The sequence below is a fragment of the Lonchura striata genome, chromosome 7 (genome assembly GCF_046129695.1).
Source record: "Lonchura striata isolate bLonStr1 chromosome 7, bLonStr1.mat, whole genome shotgun sequence".
NCBI lineage: Eukaryota > Metazoa > Chordata > Aves > Passeriformes > Estrildidae > Lonchura > Lonchura striata.
Genome location: NC_134609.1, coordinates 9,822,657 through 9,850,118, shown reverse-complemented (window position 1 = coordinate 9,850,118; position 27,462 = coordinate 9,822,657). Strand labels below are relative to the sequence as shown.

The following is a 27,462-nucleotide window of genomic DNA, read 5'->3' as shown; positions in this document are numbered from 1 at the left end:
AGTGCAGAAGACTTCCATGGAGTCTGTGGAAGAGAGACATGCCAAAAATTCAGCAAATACACTTGATGTCCAGCATGCTACTGGAAATGCAAATATAATGCCCTAGTCCACTAAGACAGTGACAAGAAGGCACGCAGGACAACAACACAGAAGAAGTAGAACTTGGCATATCAAACAGCAGAAGTTACAGATGTTGAGGGGATAAGAGTGGCCTCTCACTCGAGACAGGCAACTATGACAATAAGTCAAGGCCTGTTGTGACTGGGAAGTCATCTGCCCGTCAGAAAGGTCTTGTTTCTCCTTAATCATCTCATCTTCATTTTTGAGCAGAGGAGCAAATGAAGATGCTGCCTCCCCATCAGCACCACTTGTCAGGCATGAAGATTGAGTGGGGATAGTTGAAACATTCAGGTTTATGTACCAATGGCAGCACAAACATGCCCTCAATGAACATGCCAGGTGGTTGGGGATAGCAGACTGCAACACTCTGCAACCTCTTCATTTAACCAAATAAACATCCACATTGCACTGATTCCACACCAGCAACAGATGAGGAAGTAAGTATGTGTTCTCCAAAGTAGCCTTGAATGGGCTTTGCTGAGCAGGCTTCATGGCTGAATTTGATACCTCTTCTCTTCATAATACTGGCTTTCTTTACATCTTTTTCCCTGAACAAGTTCTGTAGATATTGGGGCTTTTTGTAAAGGAGATGGTGTCAATAAGACCAGCTGCCATCAGGATCAAGTGTTCTATTGTGCTTCCCATTTCAACAATAGCTATGAGAAGAGTGATGTCAAGGATATGCAGAGGACAGAAAAAACATGAGGAGAATGGTAATGAGTTTAAGGAAAAAAAAAAGTAAACATTCATTGCATCCATTGTTTTCCTCACATACACAGTTTCCAGCATGAAACACTGACACCGTTAAACACTAACTAAACTATAATCAAAACCAAGTCCTATAAACTAAGAAAAGGCTTCCCCCAAAACAAAACCCTCCTAAAGCCTGAAGTGGGATGAATTACAGTGCTACTGCACCCACAACCACCAAATATGTGAAAGACATTACAAAAAAGACCACTACTCTATAACATGAAAAACTGCTTAGGAAATTACAAAGAAGACACAGGCTGAGAAGAATCACTGTTTATCACAGGATTAACATCTTCCATCATGAACTACAGCCATCTTTGATACTGCAACTTTTCTCTACAAGATATTTTCACCACTTTTTTTCTTTATTCTCTCATAGTACTGCTGCTGTTACAGAAATATTCTTATTCTATATTGCCCTTAGATAAGTCAAGAATATTCAAGATAGTTAAATTACCAACAAGTGGGTTACATTCAATCACAGTTTTTCCAAATCCACCTATTCATATGTTGCTGCAATATTTTAATGTTAAGGATACAAAGTAGAAGAAAAGAAAAGGAAGTCTAATTGTGTAAACAGAAGTATGTAAAAGCAAACAAGATGACTGGAGATCAGCTCAACAGTTTCATCTTTCCTAAGAGTGCTATAAACCACAAATTTTTCATGGGAATCTTCATCACTACATCTTCTTTCTGCTTGGATAATATCTTCCAAAATTTGACATTTTGAATACATTAGAAGAGATGTCAAAAACAACTGTGAATATTAGTTTGGATCCATTAGAAAGTAGTTCACATTTCAAAATCCACAACACAAAAAATCCCCAAAGGGCTTTAATTTGTACAAAAGCATATAACTATCTCTTTTCTTTCACAAATAACATCACAGGAAAACTTCAAAGAAAATTTAAATTCTTCAACTGAAAAGAGGATTGATAGCATGTAGCTGTTTAAATCATTGCTTTCACTTCCTTGCTACCATTTATCCTAATAGGAAAATAAATCCTGCAACTTTTCACTTAAGGGCTAAATTTACTTTTTAATTAAAGATGCTTGTGCTGATTCTGTTTTATTTAAAATGCAGAAATTCTTCCAAAAGTACTTAATAAATCAATAGTTAAAAAAAAAAGCACAGGACTGAGATAATTGAAATAAGTGAAGGAAAATAAATCCAAGCCACTGGAGAGATCTTGAAAGTAAAATAAACTAACCAAACAAAAAAAGCCCAACACCCAACAACTTGTTTCCAGCCAGAGGAAACATTTATGACTTAACAGAGGCTCAGACTTTTATGATCAAGAACCAAGTTAGATTACCTACATGCTACTTATCTTCAGTATGAGGACAATGGGATGAACCAGAAAGATTTAATCCCATGAGCACTCCTATTTTTTCACATGTTCTCTGTATGTATCCAGTTACATATTATGACAGGTGAGAGTTTGAGACTGGTCACATTTATTTATCTTTCTGCTTCATAAAGCATGTTTTTCTCTATTCTCTAGACAGATTATCAGAGGGAAGAGTCTCAATGCACAAATGTACATTAACACTTGAGAGAACAAACAAATAAAACCCGATACAAGCTCTCTTCACCCACCCAAACAGAGCTCCTGTCTCAGTCCTCTGCACTATTAACAATGCATCAGAGTCCTATAATATAATAAGCAATACAATTAAGTTGTTACCTTCAGGTAGGCTAATAAAAAAATAAAAATACATAAAATCCAGGAGCTGATCAATATTTGCAACTATCCAAGTCACACTGGGCAGAAACAACCTCCCAGGAATACCAGGAGCTTTACAATTCAAAACTGAGCTCAGTTTGTATATAAGAACATCTGGAACCTGTTAATTCTACATTAAGAAGTTTGCCCATCAAAAAGCACACCTTTGAGTGCTCTTTGGTGGTGCCTTCAAGACAGTAAAGAGAAGTCATCAGAAAAGTTTTGGAAAACTAAACTATGAATATCTGCACTACTGTGACCCTTTGAAGAGATGAGCAACACCCCTTCACTAAAAATCTGTTATCAGGGAAGTTTTCAACAAGTCAGAATAAGCCCTGACTGGTTACAGAACTTACCTCCCTCCTGCTACTTCTAGGCTGAACTCCTGTAATCATCCCTAGAAATGCAAATACTGACCATTATTATTAATCACTTGACTTTTAGGCACAGTAGACCAGCATCATCTGGTTTTTCAAGGCAAGATGATTCTCATCACAACTTAAGTGTTTTTAAAATGTCACCTCCCCGGTTCCTCAGCTCATGCAAAAAAGGACAAGCCTTTGCACAGATTAAATGATGATCCACTGATTCATGCCTGCATGGCAAGTAGTGCTCTCTGGCCAAAATTCATCAGAAACAAAGTGTTGGCAGATTGGGAATTGGGATGCTTTGTCACACACAGAAACATAACTGCACATTTATCACCTACACAAAGTAAGAACAGATACAAATAAAAGTAATATCCAGAAAATAAATAGCAGTGACAATGGACAGCTGAAGAGAACATAAGACACAAAATGATTCAAAGAAATTGTGGAGATAAACATTCAAACAGAAAGACTATACACAAAAAAAACCATTTTTTTTTTTATTGGCAGATCTAGAGAGGCACTAGAATTTGCTTTGTGTTTTCAAAAGTACAGTGGATCTTCCAAAGCATTCCCCTTCTACTGGAGGGGAAAAAAACCCCAACTACTAGAACCAGGAGAAACAGGATAAGGAAATCCAAACTGCAACAGCCAAGTTATTCTTGGTCCATTAGGACAATGGAAAACAACAATCACACAAGATGCTCCCCTTACTAGTAGAAACCAGAGCCCTAAGGAACCTGCTGGCCCCTGTACTAAACAGATCTCTAGCTTTTCATCATCATCTTTCACAGCTTTCTGAAACATTCTTGATCTTCTTACTGAAGCCAACCCCTATAATTTTCCCACTTTTAAATTTTTGTTTGTCTTAGCATGAAAAAGGTAAAAGTTTCAGTACTGTTTGGAGAGGGCACTCTTATGATCTATATTTTTGGAGAAGAGAATGAAAAGCTGTATTGTGAAAGCAAACAGTCCAATTTACACATGATAATCTTACAAAACACCCATCACCTCATCAATATCCCTGTTTCCTACCCAGAAATCTAGTATTCTCTTTTCAAAACCAGAAATCATGCCTATATCTTCTACTTTTCAGGAAATTAGGTAAGCAAAACACTTGCATACTTTTGGTTTTTTGGGTTGTTTTGGTGGGTTTTTTTTTTAATATAGAATATTTTATGTGGAGGAAGTATGTTCATTAAGCAGAAAAAACTGAAGTCTTAATTGGCAACAAGAGGTAGCACAAAGACAGGTGGATTGCGTATTTAATTCAATTTACCAAGGTGGTTTTTCTGTGTGATGAGTTAAACAAGCAGATGTCACTTGGAACAAATGACAACAATTTTCTGTTGCAAGCCCTGGCACAGAACAATGAGGTGGCTTGATTCATTTTTTTTTAAAACTAAACTTAAGAAATAATTAAGAGGGTCACTGTTGATACATAGGAGCAAGATTATGTTTAGGTTTACCTTCCCAAAATTATGAACTAGCAAAAAGAAATTCCACCCTCTATACCTGAGCTCAAGATCAATAGTATCTTATGCTAAGTGCTGTAGCCTACATTTGTAAGAGCATGAATAGGGATCTAGTAATAACTGAAAGCATTATTACTGGTTTTAAAATTTCAGATCAAAATCCGTTAAAACACACTATGCCTATTGACTATACACGTATTGTTCTTCCCACAAACAATGAAAATAAAGAAGAAAGATAACAGATGGGGTTTCAGCAGCCAGAAGTTTTAGCCAGCAATACTCAACACAAAGAGAACAGAAATCAACCTTAACAACTGTCAATTTACAGTGTATTTTTCCCAAAATTAATAGGACGCAGAAAGCTTTCTGAGAAACAGAACCGCTCATAGTAGCTCAGCCTGTTCTCTAGTGGCTATCCATAAACCACTGCATTTTAGTAAGTGGCACAGGCACAGAAAAAGTGGATGAAAAAGAATTAGGATATTCACAATACTACATGCTAATTAAGAGCAGGAATAGGTCTGGAGAAAGTGCTGTGGTGTGAAAGGAAATGTTCACCTATCAAGGAGTAATACCAACTCCTTCTTTAGTGTTTTGCTTCCCATGCCAAACTTCCAGGGCACTTGACACCTCCTGTGTCCTTGTGAATAGACAGTCTAAGCACAGATGGCATGAAGTGAAAATCATGCAAAGAACAAGGGCAGGAGAGATAAGCAGGGAAGTTTTCTTGACTGCACTCTGAACTGTGTTGCGGCACACAAGCTGTCCTGCCACTGTATCGCCGATCTCATTGTGACAGCGCAGCCTGAAACACAGCTCAACTTCATACACCCACAATAAGCAGCAGGTATAAGGAAATAAGTATAAGGAAAATCCAAAAACCAAATCACACTCATGTAAGGCATGATAAATCTTTACACGGTTGATGCCTTTTTCATGCAGTTTGGTATTAAGCTAAATTATGTTAACCTAAACAATAAAAACCAATTTTAAAACCAAAAATTAATGCTAACACATTGACTTTTTTCTACTAAAAAAATTCCAGCAAACTCAAAGCAAAAGAATATCCTAGATAAAACTGCCTACAGTTGCAATGTAGCATGCATATGTTCTTTACGGGTCTAGTCAAGCAACATTAAAGCTCTAACAATGTGTTTTAAGAGGAATGAGATTCATGACCCAGAAGCCCTAAAAAACAAACCACAACTTTTGTTTTAAGAAGTCCTGCTGCTTCTGTGTTTAGTTGTGAACAGCAGAATATCTGTCAGCATGGCTTGTACACACAAATAAAACTCGAATGATAAAATCCACTCTTGTAACCAAGACAGAAGCTCCAGTATGGCAGTATTGTGGTTGTTAAAAAGGCAGGCCAATAAAATTCTGCTTATTGTCTGAACAGAGGAACGTTGCAAAAATTTTCTGAGAAGGATGTTGAAGAGTGCTTTCAAATTGCTGGACAAAGGGATGAAATTAAGAACCTAGAGTAACCTGATCTACAGCTGGAGCCAATGTTCATTTGTCTCAATATTCCTGTTTCTGCTCAAACAACAAATGCTCCGATGCAAAACACAGGAAAAGAAAAACTTTTCTTATACTTCCCACATAAATTGCATGTCTCACATAAATTAAGTTCTGTGTCAGTGAAGCAAACAGTAAAGACACATTAATTCTATCCCTGCATTTCCCCGCAGACTGAAAAAGCTGCTGACCTCAAATCTTAGTCTTCACACCAAGATGACAGAGATCCCCATTCTGTTTATTTTTTCTCAAAACAGACAGAAGATCTCTTTATAACTTGCAGGAGATATAGGATCCTCAGAAGCTGAGCCTCGGCAAAGCACCAGGAGAAGACAACTGCTGTTCACCATCTAACACTTATTTTCATCCTTAGTGACTTTTTTTTTTGATTGGAATAAGAAGTTAATATGCAGAATGAAATGCTACTCATGTTTCCAAAACTTTGAACCTTGGTACTTTATTGCAATTTGCTCCTTTTGAAATCTGTTCTCACTACTGAAATACTACAGTAATTATTGCACCAGTTAAAGAACTGAGAATGAGTAATATTCCAGTTTCATACATCCACTAAAAGCATAATTTCCTCTGTCCAAATGTCTTGCAGTGGTGTACATTGGAGATGTGTCTAGGACCCTGTGTGTGTATCTACAGGTACAAGAAACTCTGGAAGGTGTTTCAACACCAACTACAGATCTCACTTTACTAATCAATAAAGTATTAAAAAAAAAAAAAAGTTCAATTAGGAATGACAGTTTCATAAAAAAACAATAACTCTGAACTGCAGCCCCACTTGCGCCTTCAATACACCAGGTCATCTAGAAAAGCCTGGCAAGCTTCAGAATTTATGATTTCACCCGCGTCCCATTTGACACACACTGCAGAACCAACATTGTGCCAATAAATTAACTTCCACAGCAACACCTATAGCCCTCACTTCATCTAAAATACAGGCTGCAGAATGTCCAAAATACAGCAACTTCCACCTGATTCTGCAGCTGCAAGCTCAAAACTTCCTTACATACACTGCCAATACAAACTCTCCCATGGGATTTCCCAGAAGGAATAAAATAATCAAGGATGTAGGAACACTGATACAGAAATGAAAACACCATGTCTGAGGATAGTGACTCCCAAAACCTCTGTTTACATTCAAGTCACTTACAGAAAGCTCTGATGTCTTCAAAGCCAGAGTGACAATGCTTTCATTTTCCAGCCTCACCTGCTGGTAAGACTATACCCTATATACATGATTATAAATGGAGGAAGGTATAAATTGATACATCACACTTGCACACTCATGACTTCAACAACACACTTTTAAGGACCCTTCCCTTTTGTCAAATTGTATATGACACACGCAGACCCATGACATGCTTGGAATTTTTTTGACATGCCATTTTAGCTACTGGCAACCTGTTACCAGAAATCACTTAGCTTGTCTCTAGGAAAGCTGACTGCCCGGGAACCCACATAAGACCTGAAAAGCTATCCAATTGCTACACGTTCTATACAAAATTAAAAAGGTAATGTGGTTCAAGGAGAAATTACTTCACAGCACATATCTGACTATAGAACATACATCCTGGGTTGGAATGGACACAACAAAGACACAAATACAAGTCTTGGAAGGAAGAAAGAATTCTCTTCCCCCACATTTTGCTTTTAATCAGTCTCCCCACAAACACAGGAAACCCAGGTTATTGGGACTTCAGCAGAAGAGCTTCCCATGCTGCTGAACACTGAAAGAGGGAAGTAGGTTTTGACACTACCGCAATCAAACCACTAGAAAACTCTGATTTTGACCACAGAATATTTCACTTCCTCATGCTACACAATTCTTAGCATAAACCTTATAAAGTAAAAGCTGGATTCAATATTCAACTTTGATTTCCCAGTCATAATATTTCTCTTTTAAAGGAATTTTGGCAATTTATTTCCATTACTTTCTGCTTGTAAACAGCAATTTGCTGTATTTTACAGCCAACTTACTTAAAAGAACAGCTGAAATAAATCTATTCACTGCTCATCTAACCACAGATCAATGCTATGAAAAATCAAATCCCTCAGAAAAGGAGAAGAGTAACATAAAGAAATTACAAAAGGAAACAAGAAACATTTCTTCAAATTGTTCACAACCTTTAGCTATTTCCTTTCCAAAACCAAGCAGAAAGCCAGAGGAATACTGACAAAGAGCCCATAAAGATACTCAACACCAATGCAACCACTCAACTTTCCCATACCTTTCAGAGAAGCTTTAGAGTAATGCATTTCTGCTTCTGCTCTCTTCCAACTCATCTTCCTTCTCAACTCCAAAGATTACAGGTTGATTGTACAGACAGTATCTCATATATGCTGCTCCCAAATCCTCCCAACCCAGCTAAGCTTTGTCATTATCACGTTGTTATTGTCTTCCTCATCAAGTCTGTGTTCCACAAACAGGTCTCTCATTACAGACAGACAAGTTTGCTTAATAACTATAGTCATTATCACCTGGTTTCAGGTGCTGCCTGCATAACACTTCATTTTCCTTATTTCTACTATGTTATAGCTATAATTGTATTTGTTGGCCTCTTCAGCATTGCTTTCAGGATGAATGAGATCAGCAAGCAAGCTCCTAACTTGAAATAAGCCTTAAGCTTAAATTAATGCAAGCTTGAAAACAAAAAGTTGGAATAAGAAACTATGAAAAAAGCACACAGGAAGTGTTTATTACAAGCAAGCATATTATTTTTGCCAAGCAGCGTATATGTACCAACAAATATTCTATGACTACAACCACACAATTGAGCTCAGTCCCTGTGATTTAAAAATACAAGTTAATGCTGTGGTGTGAGGGGGGCTAAAGAAAATATAGTTCTGTATGGTCAACAATCAAGAATTACTGGAACACTGCTAATCAAGCTGCAAAATAAATTCATATTAAAGTGACAAGAAGTTATAAAATCAGCACTAACAATCTTAAGAGCAGTGTCTGAATAAATGAAACACAAATTCACATCTTGCTTGCCAATCAGTTTAGATACAGGTTCAAAATACTTCATGTGCTTCCTGGCATGGCAATATTCTTTTAAAGCAACATCTCTATTCACCCATATTTTTTGTTTTCCAAATTGTTGGAATCATGAGACAGTGTGCATATATCAACATTTTTCTGTTTAAAATTTTATTCTTGATAACAGAACGTTTATCAACACAGGTCTGTAGAAGACATTCCAGCATTAGCTTTCACTGTAAATGAGTAGAATCCTTTGTCCAAGAGTGGCTGAAGAGAAGCAGTAAAAAAAAAAAAAAAAAAAAAAAAAAAAACACCAAAAAAAACCCAACCCAAAAACAGAGGAAAACCCCCATAAAAAAAAAAAAAATTAAAAACCCACACAGGATTCTCAAAGAAATGAACAAACAAAGAACAAAAACCACCCCCAACTAACTAACTAACTAAAGAAACCCAAACCACGTTTTTGTACGTTTTTACAAGAAACACCACTGGTATAAACTAAAACATCAGCAGATTTCCTGCAACAACACTTACTGGGAAGTCTGCTAACTCAGCCAGAACCTACTGCCCTGTTTCAGGCACTACAAGCCGCGCACGCAGCACGGAGCAGACGCTTCCCAGGCCGAGCCGAGCCGAGCCGAGCCGAGCCCCGCCGCCGCTGCCCGGCCCCGCGCCGATCCGCGCAGCGCCGCCGGCACCACAAAGGGCTCTTGTTCCCCGGCAGCGGCAGCCGGCGGCTCAACCAGTTGGCCCGGTACCCTACCGCGCTCTGTGGGACATCAAAGGCTGGCTGTGACCTAAGCAGACAATTAGGATGTGTGGGTGTAGAGTTACAGAGCTCCCAGAGGTCACTCACGGATGAATTTTAGCGCGGCAGTACAACCCCTTTATAAAGCAGTATTACCGGCTTTGCGCAACCAGCCTTCGGGCTGACCCCAGATCTAGGCAAGTGACTGCAACACTGCTTTATTTTTTTCTTCCTGTATAAAGTTTACTGCAAAATTAAAGCGCAAATCCCGAGATGAGCTAAGTAAATTAAACATACATGTAACAATTTTAGTTTGCAAAGGACAGATACTGTGTTATCTTCTCTTAAAGAACCATGTAACCAAGTTAACCAAGACAGTGATGATGAGGGAAGGAGGGAGCAGCTGCAGAGTAATTAGCAAGGACAACAATCACACCCTATTGCCAGACACTCAGGCCACAGCAGTGAGGTACAACACGCCAGCACAAACTAAGGCTTGCCAGTTCTGTACATATGGTACAAACATAAACTCAAGAGTTACCTCCTTACAAAGAAACCCAGCTGTGCTTTGTCCTCTGTTGAAGGCTCCAGCAGCATTAACACCATCTATCCCACCACAGTGCACTGCCCTTCTCACCACCTCAATCCCAAGGTGCTGTCACAGGACTATTTCTCCTCTCGGTTCTGCTGCTCCCCAAGACAGAACTCTCTTGATTTTACCACCAGTTCCAAACGTGCATGCCAAACTAATAAAGACATATCGTCCCAGTCATTTAATCACAAAAAGCCAAACAGAGATGAAAAGTTCCTAGATGATGCACTAATAAAAATATCAGAACAGATTTCTTCCTTCTTCACTCTTAGTATGGCTCCAGCAGTATGGCTAAAAAAGATCACTTGCTGATCAGAGATGAGTTTGAGTCAGGTACTCTGAACAGCTACATAGCCTTGTGGCAGACCTTTATGCAATCCTGTACTCAGGGATTCACAGTGACAACAATCGGTATACAAATCTGCCTAATTTTGTATTATCAAAGTATACTATGTCTGGGGTAAAAAGCAACTTCATTTTCCCAGCTTTTAAAGGATCTTAAAAAGTATTATTCCGTGATTCAGGTGCTTTACAAAAGTTTTAAATAAAAACACTGAAATCCCATGGTTTGAAAAAGTATCTTCATGCTTTTGCTTGAGTCCAGCATCTCCTTCCAATTTAAGATGATTTCCCTGTAGGATATCCAACAGCAGCAAGGAATCACCAAGCTAGGGCACTTAACTTCCAAATGCTGCCAAGCTGGAATGCAACTGACACTATGAGAAAGCAAATTTTGTTTGCAAATTGTTGTATCAGTAACTCAGGCACTGGTTTAACAACATCAGGGTCATACTTAATCATCTTAACTCACGCAAGCAGCAGTATCTGAATACAACCCATGAGACAAAGTGTTCTCTTGCTAAAGAGGAGCATATGCTTATGCACCTTGTTAAACTGAATTCTTCAAGTGACGCTGTTTAAGGAAGGTCTTTAGGACTTCCTTTTTTCTTCCCCCTCTGTTTTTTTTTTAGGGACCTAGAGGTTAGCATATTGAAATTCACTTCAGCTAAGAAAAATCTCTAGGGACCAAACCACTATCTTTACACTATCTTTATCTTTATCTTTTTGAAAAAAAAGAAGCCAATAAAACAAACAAAAATATCCAACACCAAAGTTACATTGTAACACTTGACATGAAATTAATCAAAATGAAACATAAGCATGTATTTTCCTTTTTTTTGTTCTTATACAACTCATTGAAACAAACTGAATTTTCTCTGTTTTCACCAAATTGCATCCTGAGAACTCTCTGAATGTTGTAAATGTTAATTCCAGCACATTTAATTAAACACTTACAAACCACAACTTTTAGGAACAGATCTATTTCAGTCAGGACACCATCAGAACAGAAGAGTTAAATGTAACAGCCTTTCCAAGGATAGTTCAATCTCTGTATGGTACTTCAAGGACTGAGCCATATATTTCTGAAAAACATTATATTTTACAGAATAAAAATTGATTAATTACACTAATTAGATTATTATACACCCAAGTCAAAGGGATTTAGTATGTTCATATCAGAGCTATATTCAACAGCAGTAAATCTCAAAACATAGAATAACACTATTTTTCATAGCATTCAATAACCTTTGAAATGCTACTGTGATCACAAAAGTAATTTATACTGCTTTTTCCTTTAATTAGAAAGCCAAAGAGCAATAAGCAAGATGACAGAAGCCAAGAGTAAGATGAAAAGAAAAATAAACCAGATGGCATGGGAATATATTTATATATACTTAAATTATTCACAAATTATGAAAAAATAAATATCAAAATCTTTTCAGTTGCCCTATAATCAGTGGTTTTTTTTCTAAAAGAGTTTTCATATTTTTATGTAAAGAGGATTGTGAATTCTAATTAAGATATAGCTGTAAGCCAGGATCCTCCATCATACAATTAACCTTAAATCCAGCCTCTAGCCAAGCAGGGTACAGATGGAGATAGACAGATGTAATTACAAAGCCCATCAGCAGTAAGCCACTGGGAGAGTTTGCAGGCTTTCCTGTATTTCTACTTTGTATTTGGCAGGCTATTTTTATCAAAATATACGAGGAAGGCACAGCTACTGTGATATACTCACAGGACTTTTATATTAGCTTGGGCTCGCATCATATACTTTAAGGCACTAATTTTGAAAAAAATTACAACTGCACTCTCATTCTACAGGCTGTATTGTCTCACAGACCACTGGAGTAGGTATTGCATTCCCAGCTTCATTCCTATCCTTCAGGATCAACGCATCCCTTCTCTGCTTTCAAACCTCTCCAGCTGTAAAACTCTATTTTACCAACATTCTGAACTTGTAAAGTAAGATTAATTGTTGAAAAAAACATTATTTTGAACCTAAATTCTCAAAAAAAAAAAAAAGTTGAAATTGTACCTTGGCACATCACTTCTGTTTTTGCAATGCATGCTCTGCTCTGCCATGGTGTTTGCATAAACAACTTAGCTTCCTCCAAATTATGGAAACCTCTCCCCATCTCATTATTGTCACTAAAACCCATGCATTCATGGAAATTCACGATCTTTGTCAATTTTGAAATAAGAGATAATATTGTGATCCATCTAACAATCATCTAAGAATCAACTTTTCACATGAATTTTGTAATCTTACATCTAAACATGGTATAGCAACTAGAACTCAACTATCTCTGTAAGTAACTAACTATAGTTACTTATAACAAGATTATTGAAGAGGAATATCCAATAGCAAGGCATAAGACATGTAGTTTGGCATTTTTCACTAACCACAAACCTACAAACAGTTTCTGCTTAGTGTCTGAAAAAAGTACTAAGATTGCACATTACAAATGTTATTAAGTTTCCATTTAAGATGTGCAAGTAGCATTTCAGCATAGCAAAAAAAGAATATTTTTATCTTCATACACTGCAGTCAATTCACATCCCACCATAATACATGAATAATTTCCTTATCTGAAAGCAGCAGCAGCAAAGATTAAATTTGCATTGACCATTTTACCACAGTTATCCCATCCAAGCTGGGGAAATCAGCTAAATCTTCCATGCACTGCAAAGGGCTTTCTTTAGGAGTTTTACACAGGAATTGAGAAAGGAATCAATGTAATGGTAAAACATTCAGACTCAAACTCTTAACTCTAGAGTCATAAAGTGACAAATTTAAGAACAGAAGAATTAAGGGTATTCATGCACATTTTAAATTATGGAGCACTGAGTATCTGACCATGCTGAAGACCTGGACAACAAACATCCTGACCTTCATGTTCAAAATGATATGCCAAAACCAGATGTACTTTACTAGAGTGGCAGCTATAACAGTAGTAGTGAGTAAAAAGCTTTTTAAAACATTTATGATGTGTGGCAAAGAATTCTTTGTGCAAATTCTAACCTCTTTCTCTGTCCTGTTTAATGAGGACAATCTCAGCTATTTTAACTGACTTTGTATCAAAGCACCCAGGAAAAGCTCACAGCTGGCAGAGAAGTTCAACAAGTTTGCTCTCACTTCTCTCAGCCCTGAACCTCTAGAAAGACCACCATGACTCCACCCATGCCACAAAGGTGCAAGACCCTGAGCCCAGCCTGGCTGGCGTGCTCTCCTCTGACCCTGAGCTCACACAACACCTGATTTGCAAGGCAAAACACATCCCATCCCAGCCTGAGCCCATGAAAGGTCACTTAGGTCCGCCAACAAATTCAGGGCTTAAGCAAGCCCTGAAATATAATTTCCCACCATATATATATATATATATATATATATATATATATATATATATATATATATATCCCCTTAGAGAACTCCACCTGATTTTCATCATGAAAGCAGTCCTTGAAATCAGTTGCCTCAAACTTCATTAACAATGCATTATTCACATTATACACATCCTTTCCCTCTTCTCCGTGGCAGAGAGGTCCTTCAGAGTGATGAACAATATTCTCACACTTAGCTCCGTGATGTTTATTCCTTACTTTTGCACTAGCAAACTAATGCAGAGCAATTTACTGTCAGTAATGCTGGATGTCCAGCTGAGACATCCACAAAATGGATGAAAAAAAGTCATCAGAAGGCAGCTGGCAAAGACAGCTTCTCTCTGAAGTGCCATTTTTAAGGAGCATTACTGGAAGCTGAAATTGGTTTTTATACTGAGATTAAATGAGCATTTTTAGCTTAGGCATTAACAGGTTCACTCTTAATGAAGCTCTTAATGAACACAGACCTAGAGCTGTTTGGAAGACTCAGAATGGCATTGTTTCCTCATGATGCCACTTCCAGATAAAAATGCAGATACACACTATGTGTACAGAATGAAACTTTCTAAGAATCCATGTTACTTTATTTAAATCCTAATCTTGATCTGAAAAAAAGTTACAGGGAGAATTATATGTATTTCATTGTTTTCATTATGATAACTAGTCTATGCTTACTGAAAACTAGCCTTCAAGTAATTCCTGTTTAGAAAGAAGTCTGTAAACTCCTTGAAGTTGATATAAAATTAAGATAAAGCACCACAAAGCATTTTCTTTCAAGTGTTTCAAAAAAGAAGGAAAAATCCCCTGTTAAGTTCAGCAAGATCTGTGATAGGAAAAAAACACTCGGGCAAATCCAAATTTTACATTCTGAATGCTGCAGATATACATATTTAAGATGCACTTATTAAAACACCCACACAAAACAAAAAAACTGTTGGAGCAGAAATACTAACTTCTATAATTTACTTCTGTTCTCTAATAAGAGAACTCAAGAGAAATTTTATTTCTTCAAGAACTTTAAAAAAACCTTTCAGGAAATGCCTAGTCCCTGGTGTACCCTGCAATCCAATCATCAGGCACAGACGATTCATTTCCCCTTTCCAACAAGCCACATCATTTATTAGCTTTATTTATAAATGTTCAGAACAACTTCATTAACCAAAATAAGTTCATAACATGAACATCAGAAAATTATGTTTTATGTAATTAAAACTTTTGAGTCTCACTGAAGAAGCTGTGCTTAACATAAGGATCTCTCTTAAGGTCATACAGAGTTATTTGTCCTATTAGGCTGTTTCTTACAGGTTTATCTTCAACAAAGCACATAGGGAACAGAGATAACAGGTCCTCTACCACAACCATCATGAACAGACACTGAGTACTCAGTATGAGAAGCCTGTCTGCACAAGACACCACATGTGAACTGAAAACCATGTGAGGAACAGCAGAAAACGGAGAACAGAGATTAGCAACCAAATGAGACTCCACTCAATAATTTAACAATGTTCTGTTGAAATCAAGCAAATTAAGTGCACTTTTGGTTATTTTCTGAAACAGATCCCATAAAATGCAGATACTATCTACATTAGACACTACTTCAGAATTAAATCAAGGCCAAGGTCTCATGATCTAATCCATAAGGTCAGAAATCCTACAGCCTCAGTGATCCAAATTCACCTCCTTTTACTGTCCTAAGACCAGGGAATAATTCTGAATATTTATTATCTCTCAAAAGCTATTATTTCACCACAATGTGCAATAAAATGTTTTTAACTATTGCTGTGCATTTGCATCTTACACTTGAACAAAAATGTATACAACCATACTTCAGCAAAGCTTTAATTTAGGGGTGCACTGTAGGAACAAGTAAAAAAACATCTGAAATGTTTAAAAATCTTACCTACTTTCAATACATATATTCTTTTTAAAGTATTTCTCACAAAAAAAAGAAGCATGTATTAAAAATTTCCACACACAAATGTACAAATACAATGCAATTAAACAGATGAATTCATAGAACTTTTTAGGTGGTTTTCCTCCATCAGCTACTACAACCCTCAGAAAGGATCTGGCTCATCTGCCCACAAGAAAACTACATAGATACAGGGCCAAACAAATCAACTCCACACTGTATTGTTGCAATGCAGAGTTGCAGAAGAAGAAAAACAACTTTCCAGAGATGCTGAGCAACGGGCAGTGTAGCACCCTGAAATTCCTTACAACAGAGCACAGTACAACAAAGTGCTCATTACTGTAGCCAGGCAATAGCCACTGCAATCCTTCCAGTTCCACCAGTCGGCCTTTACCTCCTGCTTATCACTGGTACAGAGGAAATCACAGGCCCCAAAAGACACGCTCAGTATCAAAACCAAACTAACAACCTGGCATTTTGCAGCCCTGAAGAAATTTGCTATAGTTGGCTCTAAAATTAAATTGAGATTTGACATTCTAGACAATATAATGAGCTACTCCCTGACAAATGAAATTTTATGCAAGTCATGTATGCACAGCATATCACTGAAGATCAAATCAGCCAGGGATAGAAAAACAGCTCAGCATTTACACTGTGTTTTCTTCCAGTCCAGCACACACTACTCACAGGTTTCAGCCAAACATTGTTGCACAGAACAGGATTGCAACCAGCCTTGACAGACAAGTTTTTCTTGTACGTTTTTTCTTATTTTCATATTAATACCAATGCTCCTGACATCCTACCAAATCCTAAAATACCAAGGCAGAAAGCATCTCTGACCTTAGGATCTGAAACTACTACTCTGTGTTATCAAGGAACATTTTGCTCAGCCAAAACACTGCTCTGACACGTGTAGCAGTGCAGCCCTTGATTACCTCCTGATTACCACAAAGGAGCCAGGAAAATGGGAAAGGTTCATGAACCAGGATAACAAATGAATATATCTGAAACACAACATACCTTAAAGTGCTAGCCTACACATTTTTGATGCCAGTAGTTTAGAAAAGTATCTCACTGTATGTCTCTCAAAGTTCATGTCTGCAGTCTATACCTAAGTCAGCCTTGGGTTATTCAATAAAGGAGGGAGGCAGGGTTAACCTCTTGAGGCAAACTAATCAGATCCTTAACCAAAAGTAGTCAGTGCATCTTACAGAAAGTGTCCTTCCTCAATATACCCTAAAGGTAACTAGAAGCCTCAAAATTTTAAAATTCCCCATCCAAAAAATGCAAGGATTGCTTGTGCACTGTCAGAGCAGCAAAGGAAAGCTGTGGCAGCATATCTAAACAGAGATGGGGAAATAGGCAGACTGAGCATTCGAAGGTTGATTGCCACAGAAAGCAGAAAAGGGATTGAACAAGTCAAATTTTCAATACACCCTTCATTAAAAGAAGGAAAAAAATACCAATACCTCAAGGTGAAAATAATATAATTGAAAGTGAATGCCCTCCTGAGAACCCTCTTTTGTGATCTTGAGAGGGTTTAGTACTGCTTTTTGCACTTTCAATATTACTAAAATTCAGGTACACCTACAGAGTCCAGCCCTACATCAGAAGTACATGATGGAACAACCAATGACAATAACAAACCAGTTCATCAATTACAAAGGAAAGCCTACTATTATGACTTTTTGTTTGTTGGGGAGCTTTTTGTTTGTTTTGGTTTTAAGACCTTAGCATTTTATATTCTTTTTAACCACACTTACTTAAGTCAAATGGCCTTTAAACTGAAAGAGTAAAAACACATCCTACATTCAATTAAAGCTTAAGCAAGCTCTCAAATAACATCTTTCGCTCATAAAAGTGTTCAGAAAAGAAAAACAAGACTGGAAATTCATGACTACTTTAAATATTAAGAAGTTAAGTTAATAACTGGGTATTTTTGTTGTGCTGATGGATTTAGCATCAAATAAAGCCTTTAGATAACCTGATTTCACCACCATTAAGCACGCACACTTGCTCACCACCTGAAAAACACATTATCATGACCTAAATACGAATTAGACCTTCTTAAAAATTACTGCAAGTGTTCATAAGATTATGCATGAAGTGTTTAAGAGAACTTTAAAACTGAGTATCAAGATTCCCTGAAATAAGTTACTAAAACAACATCTGTCAATCTTCTGTCACTTTCTAGTTGCAGAACTCCCAACAACTCAATCAACCCCTCTTTCTGCAAGAGGATCATAACTGCGGAAGGCAAACTCAGATTATATAAGTGCTCCAAAAAGAGCTAGATCACATGGTTACCCAAGACTCAAAATTCCCCCTATGGTGGTTTTTCCACAAAAGCATGCAACAGAGTAAAGCTAGCCACAAGAAAACTATATGCAAACAAGAAAAACAAACAATGAAGATGGTAAATATAGTTCTATGCTTATTTAAAAAACCCCACGAACATCTAGGTAACAATTCAGACAGATTAGTAATTGTCTACACCACCTTTATTTCCACAACCCAAAAATTCTGATTCTTCTACAGAAAACCATACTTATGCTTGTCAGTCTCAGTAAAAGAGAACAGACTTGAAAAGGAATTTTGGTGAACCAACGTCAAAAGAACACAGTTCACTTACATCAAAAGTGAGTTCACAATTCCCACTACATTTTACATTCATCCTCAAGGAAAACACCTTCCTACCTACACCACAGCTATCTCTACCCACACAAACTCCATTTCGAGCACTACTGAGCAGCAAACAACCATCAGCCTCACTTTCTGAGGTACAAGAGGTACTGATGACATTCTTCAAGCCAGAGAGCTTCGTATGCAAGGTCTGCATTCTGCCAACATTTGCACATGCCCAACCTGATACATATAAATGGGATTACTCACATGGTGGAAGGTAAGTACAGAATAATAAACACGTTTGTGAATCAGCAATTATGTGCAGGTAGAATAAAAAGCTAGAGCAAAAGGAGATTCTTAGGAAAACTAATTTTGAAGTAAGTTTAAAGAACATTGGTTTCAAGGTTTGGAGGTGGGGAAGAAGTTTTTTGGTTTAACATCCAATATATAATAAATTGTCAACTACATAAAAAGTCAGCAAAAAACCAACTCCTCAACTCTCCAGTTGAAACACTTAATGGTTTCACTTCTCACTTGCTTCTTGTCTCCATCTGCAGGTCAGTAAAACTTAATCAGGGTGATACAGGCTATTTAAAATACAATTACTTCATCAGACAACTAGAAAAAAAATTATTTTCAAAAATACAAAGAGCAACTCACCAGAACAAGCATATTAATACTGCAAACAAGCAAACTGCTGAGCAGCTCAACCCATGAACTGTGAAATTAGAGGTTTTGGAAGCTGTGAGGAAGAAGAAGGCGATGTTATATATATGAAATAGGCTGCCTTTGACTTCCTCTGACACCAGTTTGGGTAAAAAGGGCTTTCCAGTTGTAGTATGTTATTCTGTATGCCCAGTAATCATAGACTGTCAGGAAAAATGTCGTTCAGTGTTCACCTCAAGTGGCCAAGTGCTTCCACCAACTTCAAGGGCCATCAACTCTTGCTATCACCAGCTTCAGCAGCATGGAAAGGGTGTCCCATGGGGATCACACTCTTGCACAAGAGCTGGCAACAGGAGCTCCCAGAGTTAACCTTATTTGTTAGCTACAACAGAAGTGGATACCGGCATTACCCCATCAGCACCAACACACCTCCCAGCACACCACAGCCTGAGACAGGCATACATTGCATACTGTGCACTGGCTATTTTGAATTGGTTTCTAACACCACTATGGACCTCCTGCAATATTTTAGTATTTTGGCTCCCATTGACAAGAATTAATATACCAGATTATGACTGAGAACTCAAAAAAAAGGCCCTTTTGGAAGAGCCAGGCTCCAACATTTGAGACAGACTCTTCAGAGGATGGCATCCTTCTTGTCTACTTCTATTAAAAAAGCATTGTTAGCCACAAGCCAAAGCTCAGCCACTGCAAACTTGCCAGCTCCTACATCAGAATGATTCAGTTCTAAATTGCTACTGTTCACAAAAAGCAGCCAACAACTTGCATCTTGAAGGTCACAAGTAACATTTCACCATGAACTACTCAATGTCGTTCGGGAGCCTAGATGTCTCATCAACATGACTACAGCTGTTTTCACAAAAAGTTGCACCCACTAACAACACGTTTTTCTGTCTCCATCAACATTATGAATAGTTTACATGAAGAAATGTTTTAGCATTACTATATGTACAGCATTTTACAATTCTTCTTATGAAAAGAACCACAACAGGAACCAATTGCTTCACACTAGCACCCAATCTGTGCTGGTGGTGTATCACAGTTTAACCCCAGCCAAAACCAGAGCAGCACTGAACAGCCCTGAAAGATACCTCTGTCCTTGGGTTTTTACAGAGTAAGGAATCATTACAAGCAATTTATCAACATTTACTGATATCTTTCTAACAACTGGAGTTCTGAATAAGGAATTTGAATGCTAGAAAATAATAATTAAAGTAACAATTAATAGGAGCTAGGAAAACTAAGCAAAAATGAAGAAATTGAGGTAAAAAAACCCAGAAAGTGGCAAAAGCAAGCAGTAAATAAAAAAAGAAAAAAAAAAAAAACCAACAAAAAAAACCCCTCAGCTCATATTAGAGACTGCTGAGAGAACTAGAAAGCCTAAAGCCTAAAGTGAATACCCGTGTGGTGGACTGGTTTTCACTAGCTAGACAAGGGGTCCAAAAAATCTGACAAACCAGGACTGGTTACAGCTGCAAGGTAACAGTGAGACTGAGAATGGTAGTTAAAACAAGCTAAAGATCTGAAACCTCTGAAACAGGCAATCTTTAAGCTTTAACAAGTAAGGAGCAAGTTACAGAAACCTGTTGGCTTTCCTTAGTGATCATGTCCAATTTTGTAAGACACCAACTCCTGTATGTGTCCAAAGCAACTTGATAGCTGGATGCACCAACACCACGAAAATGGTTATTATTCCCTTTACTCTGATGAAAACAATGTCCCCAGGAGTTTACTGTGGGCAGCTTTCTCTCCACTCCCTCTCTGAGCACAGCAAAAATGTAATTGAGAACTACCACCCTTGGGATTCATGAACTACTAAAATATGCATTTCCTTCTTTGGAATTGAGAGCCTACTTCCATGAATGTACTACTATTAGACTATTATTTCATTGGGAATACCCATCCAAACACTTGCCAGAATCTCCCTGCATTTTTTCAGCCTGGTAATTCCACAAAATACCAAAAATCTGAGATCATCAGAAGACACAGGTACTGCTAAACTACTGCCAGATATTTTATCAAGGTTAATTACTGCTCAGTGCTACTGCTGAGCTTCACTCCTCCAAAGGTGACTTCTGAACACTGCCTGCTTTTTCATCAGTGTGATTTAAGAAATTCTGCAACACAGCTTGCGTAGCTACCCTGGGAACTAATAACAGGTCTGGAAAAACCCAAACATACTGCTCTACTTCTCCCACTCTTCAATTTTCAGTGACAGAAGGGAGTATAAATTGTACTTAATTGCAAAATTGTCAGTTCAGTCCTTGAGTCAGTAAATCATGTTTTTACAATTTCTCCTCATTCTCCCCTCTCTCTGGGAATGCTCACTAACAGCACTAATTCTCATCTGCTTGAGAAGGGTGTCTTCTCCTCTTTCTTCCACCTTGCTCCTACAGAAGTGTCACAGCACATGCCGCAGTCTCGATGGCCACGATACACAGAGTATCACCATACAATATTAGAAAGCTTTAAGCATCCCCATACAGAGTAACACCCACACCTCATCAGAAAGCTTTAAGCTTCTGCTCCTCTTGTTCTTTAGCCCAATCTTTTTTACCCCTCATGTTGATGCACTGCACCTGTGAGCCTCTGCTCCCTTTGGTGCTGGTCAGTGCCCTGGGCACTCCCTGGCTCATTGCTGTCACTGCTGCTCACCTGCTGCTCACAGCTGTGCCATGGGGATGAGGCTGGGCCAGCCCCACCCCAATCACCACACTCTGTGTGCTTACACAGAGAGCACATCCTGCCTCCCTATCTCACACTCTTCCTCCAGAGTCTCTCAGCTCCTCACTAGCACAAATTCTCAATCCCACTCCTTTAGCCAGTCACCAGCCAGTGCTTTGTGGGGATCAGTCAAGACTCTGTGAGAGATGGGAAAGAAGAAATAAAATGTAGACATCCCAGCACCAGGTCCAAGCAGTCATGATTCCAGCTCTTCAAGGTCAACCCTGGACTTACTGCATTTCCTATGGGTCTCCTGTGATGCTGTCAGAAAGTGGGTCTCAGCTGCCTATCTCCTAAATTTATATTCACAGAGCTTGCCTTTTGTGTTTGGTTTTAAATACGTTGAAAGACTTTGAAATATTTAAAACTTTGTGATTTCAAATCTCATATTGTCCAAAACAACTTGGTTCATATTTATATACAAAGCAGACAGAGAAAATTGAGATAATCCCTCTAAAGAGAGCAAACAGCTGAAACTTTTTTCCCTACTCTTAAATATGTCCACATTTACTTTTTGACTGGGAATTAACACTTAATGTCTGACTAAACACAGTTAGGAAAAAAAAAGTCTTAATAAATAATAGAATTAAATTTTTCAAAGTCAATCTATAACCATCTTCTTTCTTTCCTGCTCCTTTAAAGCTCTTTTAAAATATGCAATCAATTTTGAGTTTGAAAACTTAAATTCTCATCTTGAAACTGTTAAAGAAAACACCTTTAAAGCCTACCACATGCTCAGTGACTGCAGCTGGAGGAGTACAGAAGACCAACTGCTAACACAAAAGAAAACTGTGAACCTAAAATTTTATTAACTGTTCAAGCTGTCATGAAGCTTTTGAGTTCAGCAATCCAGTCAGTTTCAAGATAAAGTGCACCTCTGCAGCCCCACATGTTCATCTTGAAAACAAATTCCAAGCTCAACAACCAAACCTGCCTTTTTCCCATCTTTGTAGTATCACAAAAACGTAAGTACAAAGCTCTACATTTTCTGAAGCAATCTGAAGACTACAAAGGTTCCTCAGCTTTCCATTCTCATTCTAATTTCTCATAATTACATGTAAAGAATGTACATCTTCATAGCACTTGTAACAATAAAGTACCTTCCATTGCATTATCATCATGGACACTTTATAAGATGTTAAATTCATGTAATAGCAACAGTAAAAATGAAACATTTTCTGGGAAGCAAGATATCTAAGAGACAACTGAATGCTCAGAGGTAATTTATTTTCATACTAGAAAGGATAGGTACTTCCATCAGGGTAAGGATTTCCCAGATGCATGATGGAGGTCATTTGCCAAATCAAATATTTAATCATAATCTATAAATTCACACCCAAGTAAATATACAAAAGATTTAGCACATTACTGAAAGAATTAAACCATGTGCAAAATACTAGGACATTTTAAATCATCCAAGCAACCACTTTCACATGGGTAGAGCAAATTTCTCTCATGTTTATGAAAAAGTGCAATACAGTAATCAAAGGTTTTACTCAAGGAAGTACTAAAGTCTCTACAATTGATTACATGAAACAAAAAACCCACTCATTTTAGCTTCTGCTTTACAGAAGGTAATTTCCTGTTTGATTTTGCAGTCTTAACTAACACTGTTAGGCATATTAGGCTTTATTTTAAATTTGAGAAAACTTAAAAAACATACATTTTAATGGAAAAACTATACAGTTTAAGGTTTAAAATCAGCAATTAGAAGTCCCCATAGAAGACAAACGTCTTTAAATGGGACTGAACGGGGGAAACTCTATAAAGATAAAAAAGCTCTTTGTAAAGTAGAGACAGAGTGAAAAAATCTTTCAGCAGCTACCAGGACCCCAGTTATTTCCCTTGAGCAGTCTCCCCAGCTGTTTACCTCCCTCTGTGTGGCACAGATAAATACTTATAAAAGTGTCAGCTCTACATTGTCCAGCCAGTCACAAGAACTGCGGGTATAAATAACAACCAGAGTTCCCATCAGAGTTCACACACCGCCTTTAAAGTACAAAAGGAGGTAACATTTAAACTGAGAAGGAAGAAAACACAAAGTAACGGTACATGTTGCACACATCAAAATGGATGAAGAAACACACATCCTACTGTAGTGAGTGGTCTGTATGCTGATTTTTGAAACCTTGAACAAAATTATGTTGCTAAATTACCTTCTCACTTTCCTCACATAGCAGCATACTGGAAAAAAAGAAATTAGCAAACACCACTACAAGACATTATTGATTACATATAGTTTTAATTCCCAACAAGCATTCAGGTGATATGCATTAGCCTCCTCTTCTAAACAATACTAAAATTACATGTACCACTGTAAGCCATCATTTTTACATACGCTAATTATGTAAAAAACATATTCAAATCTATAGGTTCAATCAAAGGGATGTCTGAGATATGTATTTTTTACTTTTAAGAATAAAGGCATTTTAAGTGACATGGACTGTTTCACTTTGGTATTTTAAATACATAATCCAACACTTCTCACTGCCACATGTACGACTTACTTCTTGCCAAAAAATAAGAAGTGACTTGACTCATCCACCTACCAAATCTCGAGTGAAAAGGAGTAAAACTCCCAAATGGCACAAGAAGAGTAGAGGGGTGGTCAAACTTCCTACAGAGAGATATTGGAATTAAACATGTTCAGCCTTTCTATCACAGTTACCCTCAAACATTACCTCTTTGTGAAACACATCAAGGACAAACTAGCAAAAAGACCATGAATTACAGAGACTTTAAGTGGACACACAAGCAGCCTCATGACTAATTACCATAACACCACTTCAGGGGGGTGCTGGAATATTTAATTTGAAGGCTCAGGTCAACTGCCTTTCTATGCTTTACTATTAATTAAGCTCGTTGTCAGCAATCTCCTGTGAACTAATTTTTAAAAATGCTTATCACAAGGAAAACAAATCCATAACTCTCCAAGTTAGCTTTTATTACCACTGATAAATGAAAGCAATTACATTTTAAAACTCATTGCATCAGAGAAACACCCTTCTCCACACACATGTAAATTTAACTCAGATTAAGCCTCCTGAACCCAGTCAGTCAAACAGGGTATAGCTCACTTTGACAATCAAACTACTTCTCCCTCAAGAACTCAGTGTTGTGAGACATTCTTCAATTCCAACTTGCATTTTAAAAATTAAGACTATTACTATGTCCAACATACACTGTATTTTTTTCTACTTTTCATATTTTACACCTTTGATTTTAAGCCTGGGGAGTGCTGGTAGCATAGTACCACCAATCCATTTTCTCAACAAGACAAGAATGAGCTTTACTCTAACCATACAAAGCCATCATGGGTGCCATTCTGGAAGGCAGTGAGTGCCCTCATCTCCCATGGATGTCAGACCACATAATGTTTCAAGTATTGAAGTCTATTGTTCAGTCCATTTCTTCCCCATCTTGTGAGGTCCTGCCATATATTCATAAGAAAAGGCCATACACTACACCACACTGAAATAAAACAAAACCTAAGACCCCCAAGCATTTGCGTTTACAGAACTCTTACCATGCACAGCATAATTCACGTAAGGGCAGAGTACAGAGTGCAACCACAGATGCAAGGACTATTTTCCAGATAGAAGCAGCTCTTAAATGGCTTTATTTTCTTAAACAAATTGTATCATTTTTAAGAGTCGGGATGCCCTCCCAAAGCATATGTAGATAGGTAGTGACACTGTAAATCCTGAATCCAGTAACAACAGCAAAGAGAGACCCCACATTTCTGAATCAGTCAACTTGTTCGCCCTGGATAAGAATACCTACACATCACTATAATGCAGAATTACCGTTTACTCTAATTTTTCATTTAGAAACAGAGCTGCACTTGCAAGGCCTTATATACTGTCACCTACCGTAATTTTAAAGCTTTGGTTTGTACACATGAAAGTAGGCTGTGACTTCTTTTGGAGGGAGGAGAATAGGGAAAGAACTGTGGATCAAAGCCCAACTTACTTAAGGAGGTGTTTTACACCCAAAATCTTCTCGTCTGGATTCGCAGTTAAATTAATGTTCTAACCTGTTCTAATCAGCGCTCTTCCCTGTTCTAACCACCAAGAAGAATTACAACAATATAGCCTCGAACAAACACACGGCTGTCCAGAGAAAAAGAGTTACAATATTTACTCAAAGGCACATCTGCTGGAGTCCTGCCCGCCGGCCAACTCCGGCAGAGTGGCTGCACGGGGGAGTTTCAGTTCTGCCCGGTCAAGGAGCGGCTGTGTAACACCACCGGCGTTGGTACTCAAGGGAGAAAAGCCCCTTCGGGTTCGGTTTTCCCGAGCCCCCAGACCCGACTCGGGGGAACGGCAGCAGCCGCAAGAACCAGGCTAGGCTGGCCTCTCCAAAGGGCAAGGCGCAGCATCCGCGGCACCTCCCGGGGACCAGGACCAGCGCTCCCGCCAGGAGAGAAAGCGAAAGGGTCGGAAGCAGAAAACAAGCATCGAGAGCCCAAGAGCAAACACGGGAGAGTTTTATTCTCCACCGGAAAAGGAGGACCCCCGGGGCCCGCTCCCTTCCCACCTTCGGGCGGAGGGCCCCGAGGGGCCCGCGCTGCCCCGGCGGGGTGGGCGGTGGCAGCCGCTGCCCTCCTCCCGCCCCGGCCCCACTCACCGGCCGTCTCGGCCGCGGCCGGCGTCCCCGCCACGCCGTTCAGGTAGAGGATGGAGAGCAGGTGGGGCTGCGTCTTCTCCAGGGCCACCCGCAGGTCCTGGAAGTGGTCCCGTTCCTTGCCCAGCAGCAGGGCGATGAGCAGCTCGGCCTTCCCGCCGCCCGCCGCCTCCAGGTCGCGCAGGTCGCGGGGGCCGAGGGCGCCGGCGGCCTCCAGCAGCTCCACCACCTTGTCCACCTCGGTCATGGCCTGCGCCAGGCTCTGCCGGCACTGGGCGAGCAGCTCCTTGTGCTTGGGCTCCATGGCCGCTGCAGGGCCGCCGCCGCCGCCGGCCAAACTTCGCCCGGCCCCGGCCCCGCCGCTCCGCCGCCGCCAGCCCCGGGGAGGCGCGGGCCGAGGCGGGGCGGGCGCCGCCGGCCGCCCTCCTCCGGCACTCGGCGCCCCCGCCGCGGCCCCCGGCGAAACTTCGTCCGGAGGGGAGGAGCGGAGCTGGGACAGGACCTGGGCCGAGGGCGGCTTCGCCTTCTCCTCCTCCTCCTCCAGCAGGCGGGGGACGAGCCACCGTCAGCGGCTGCTGCTCCTCTTCCTCCTCCGTCTGGCGCCCCGCTCGCCTCCTTTCCGCCCCCCCGGGCGGCGAAACAACTTCTCCTCCTCCTCCTCCCGCCTGCCCGCGGGAGGGACCGCCGGGAGCAGGAGCCGCGGGGAGCGCCGCCGCTCCCCGGCACCCCGCACCCCGCGGGGCGGTCGGGAGAACTTCTCGCCGCCGCTCGCCGCAGCCGCACGGCCTGGAGGGGTGCGGGGAGACGCGCTCAGCTCCGGGCGCCTCCTTTCATCGGCGGGCGCGCGCAGCCATATTGGCTGCACA

At 39.4% G+C, this 27,462-nt stretch overlaps 1 protein-coding gene across 5 annotated transcripts in view; it reads right to left on the bottom strand.

Annotated features, from left to right (window-relative positions):
• DLG5 (discs large MAGUK scaffold protein 5) overlaps nt 1-26,936 on the bottom strand; it is a 96,378-nt gene extending 69,442 nt beyond the window's left edge. For 4 of the 5 annotated variants that reach the window (XM_021526692.3, XM_021526694.2, XM_021526693.2 and 1 more), the window contains exon 1: nt 26,600-26,936. In XM_021526692.3, coding sequence (XP_021382367.2) covers nt 26,600-26,900 — 301 coding nt within the window. In that variant the 5' untranslated portion in view covers nt 26,901-26,936. Of the gene's footprint in view, nt 1-9,490; nt 9,553-26,599 lie in introns of those variants that run through there. The other variant, XM_021526696.2, reaches the window with a different exon arrangement.
• Nucleotides 26,937-27,462: the final 526 nt, after the last annotated feature.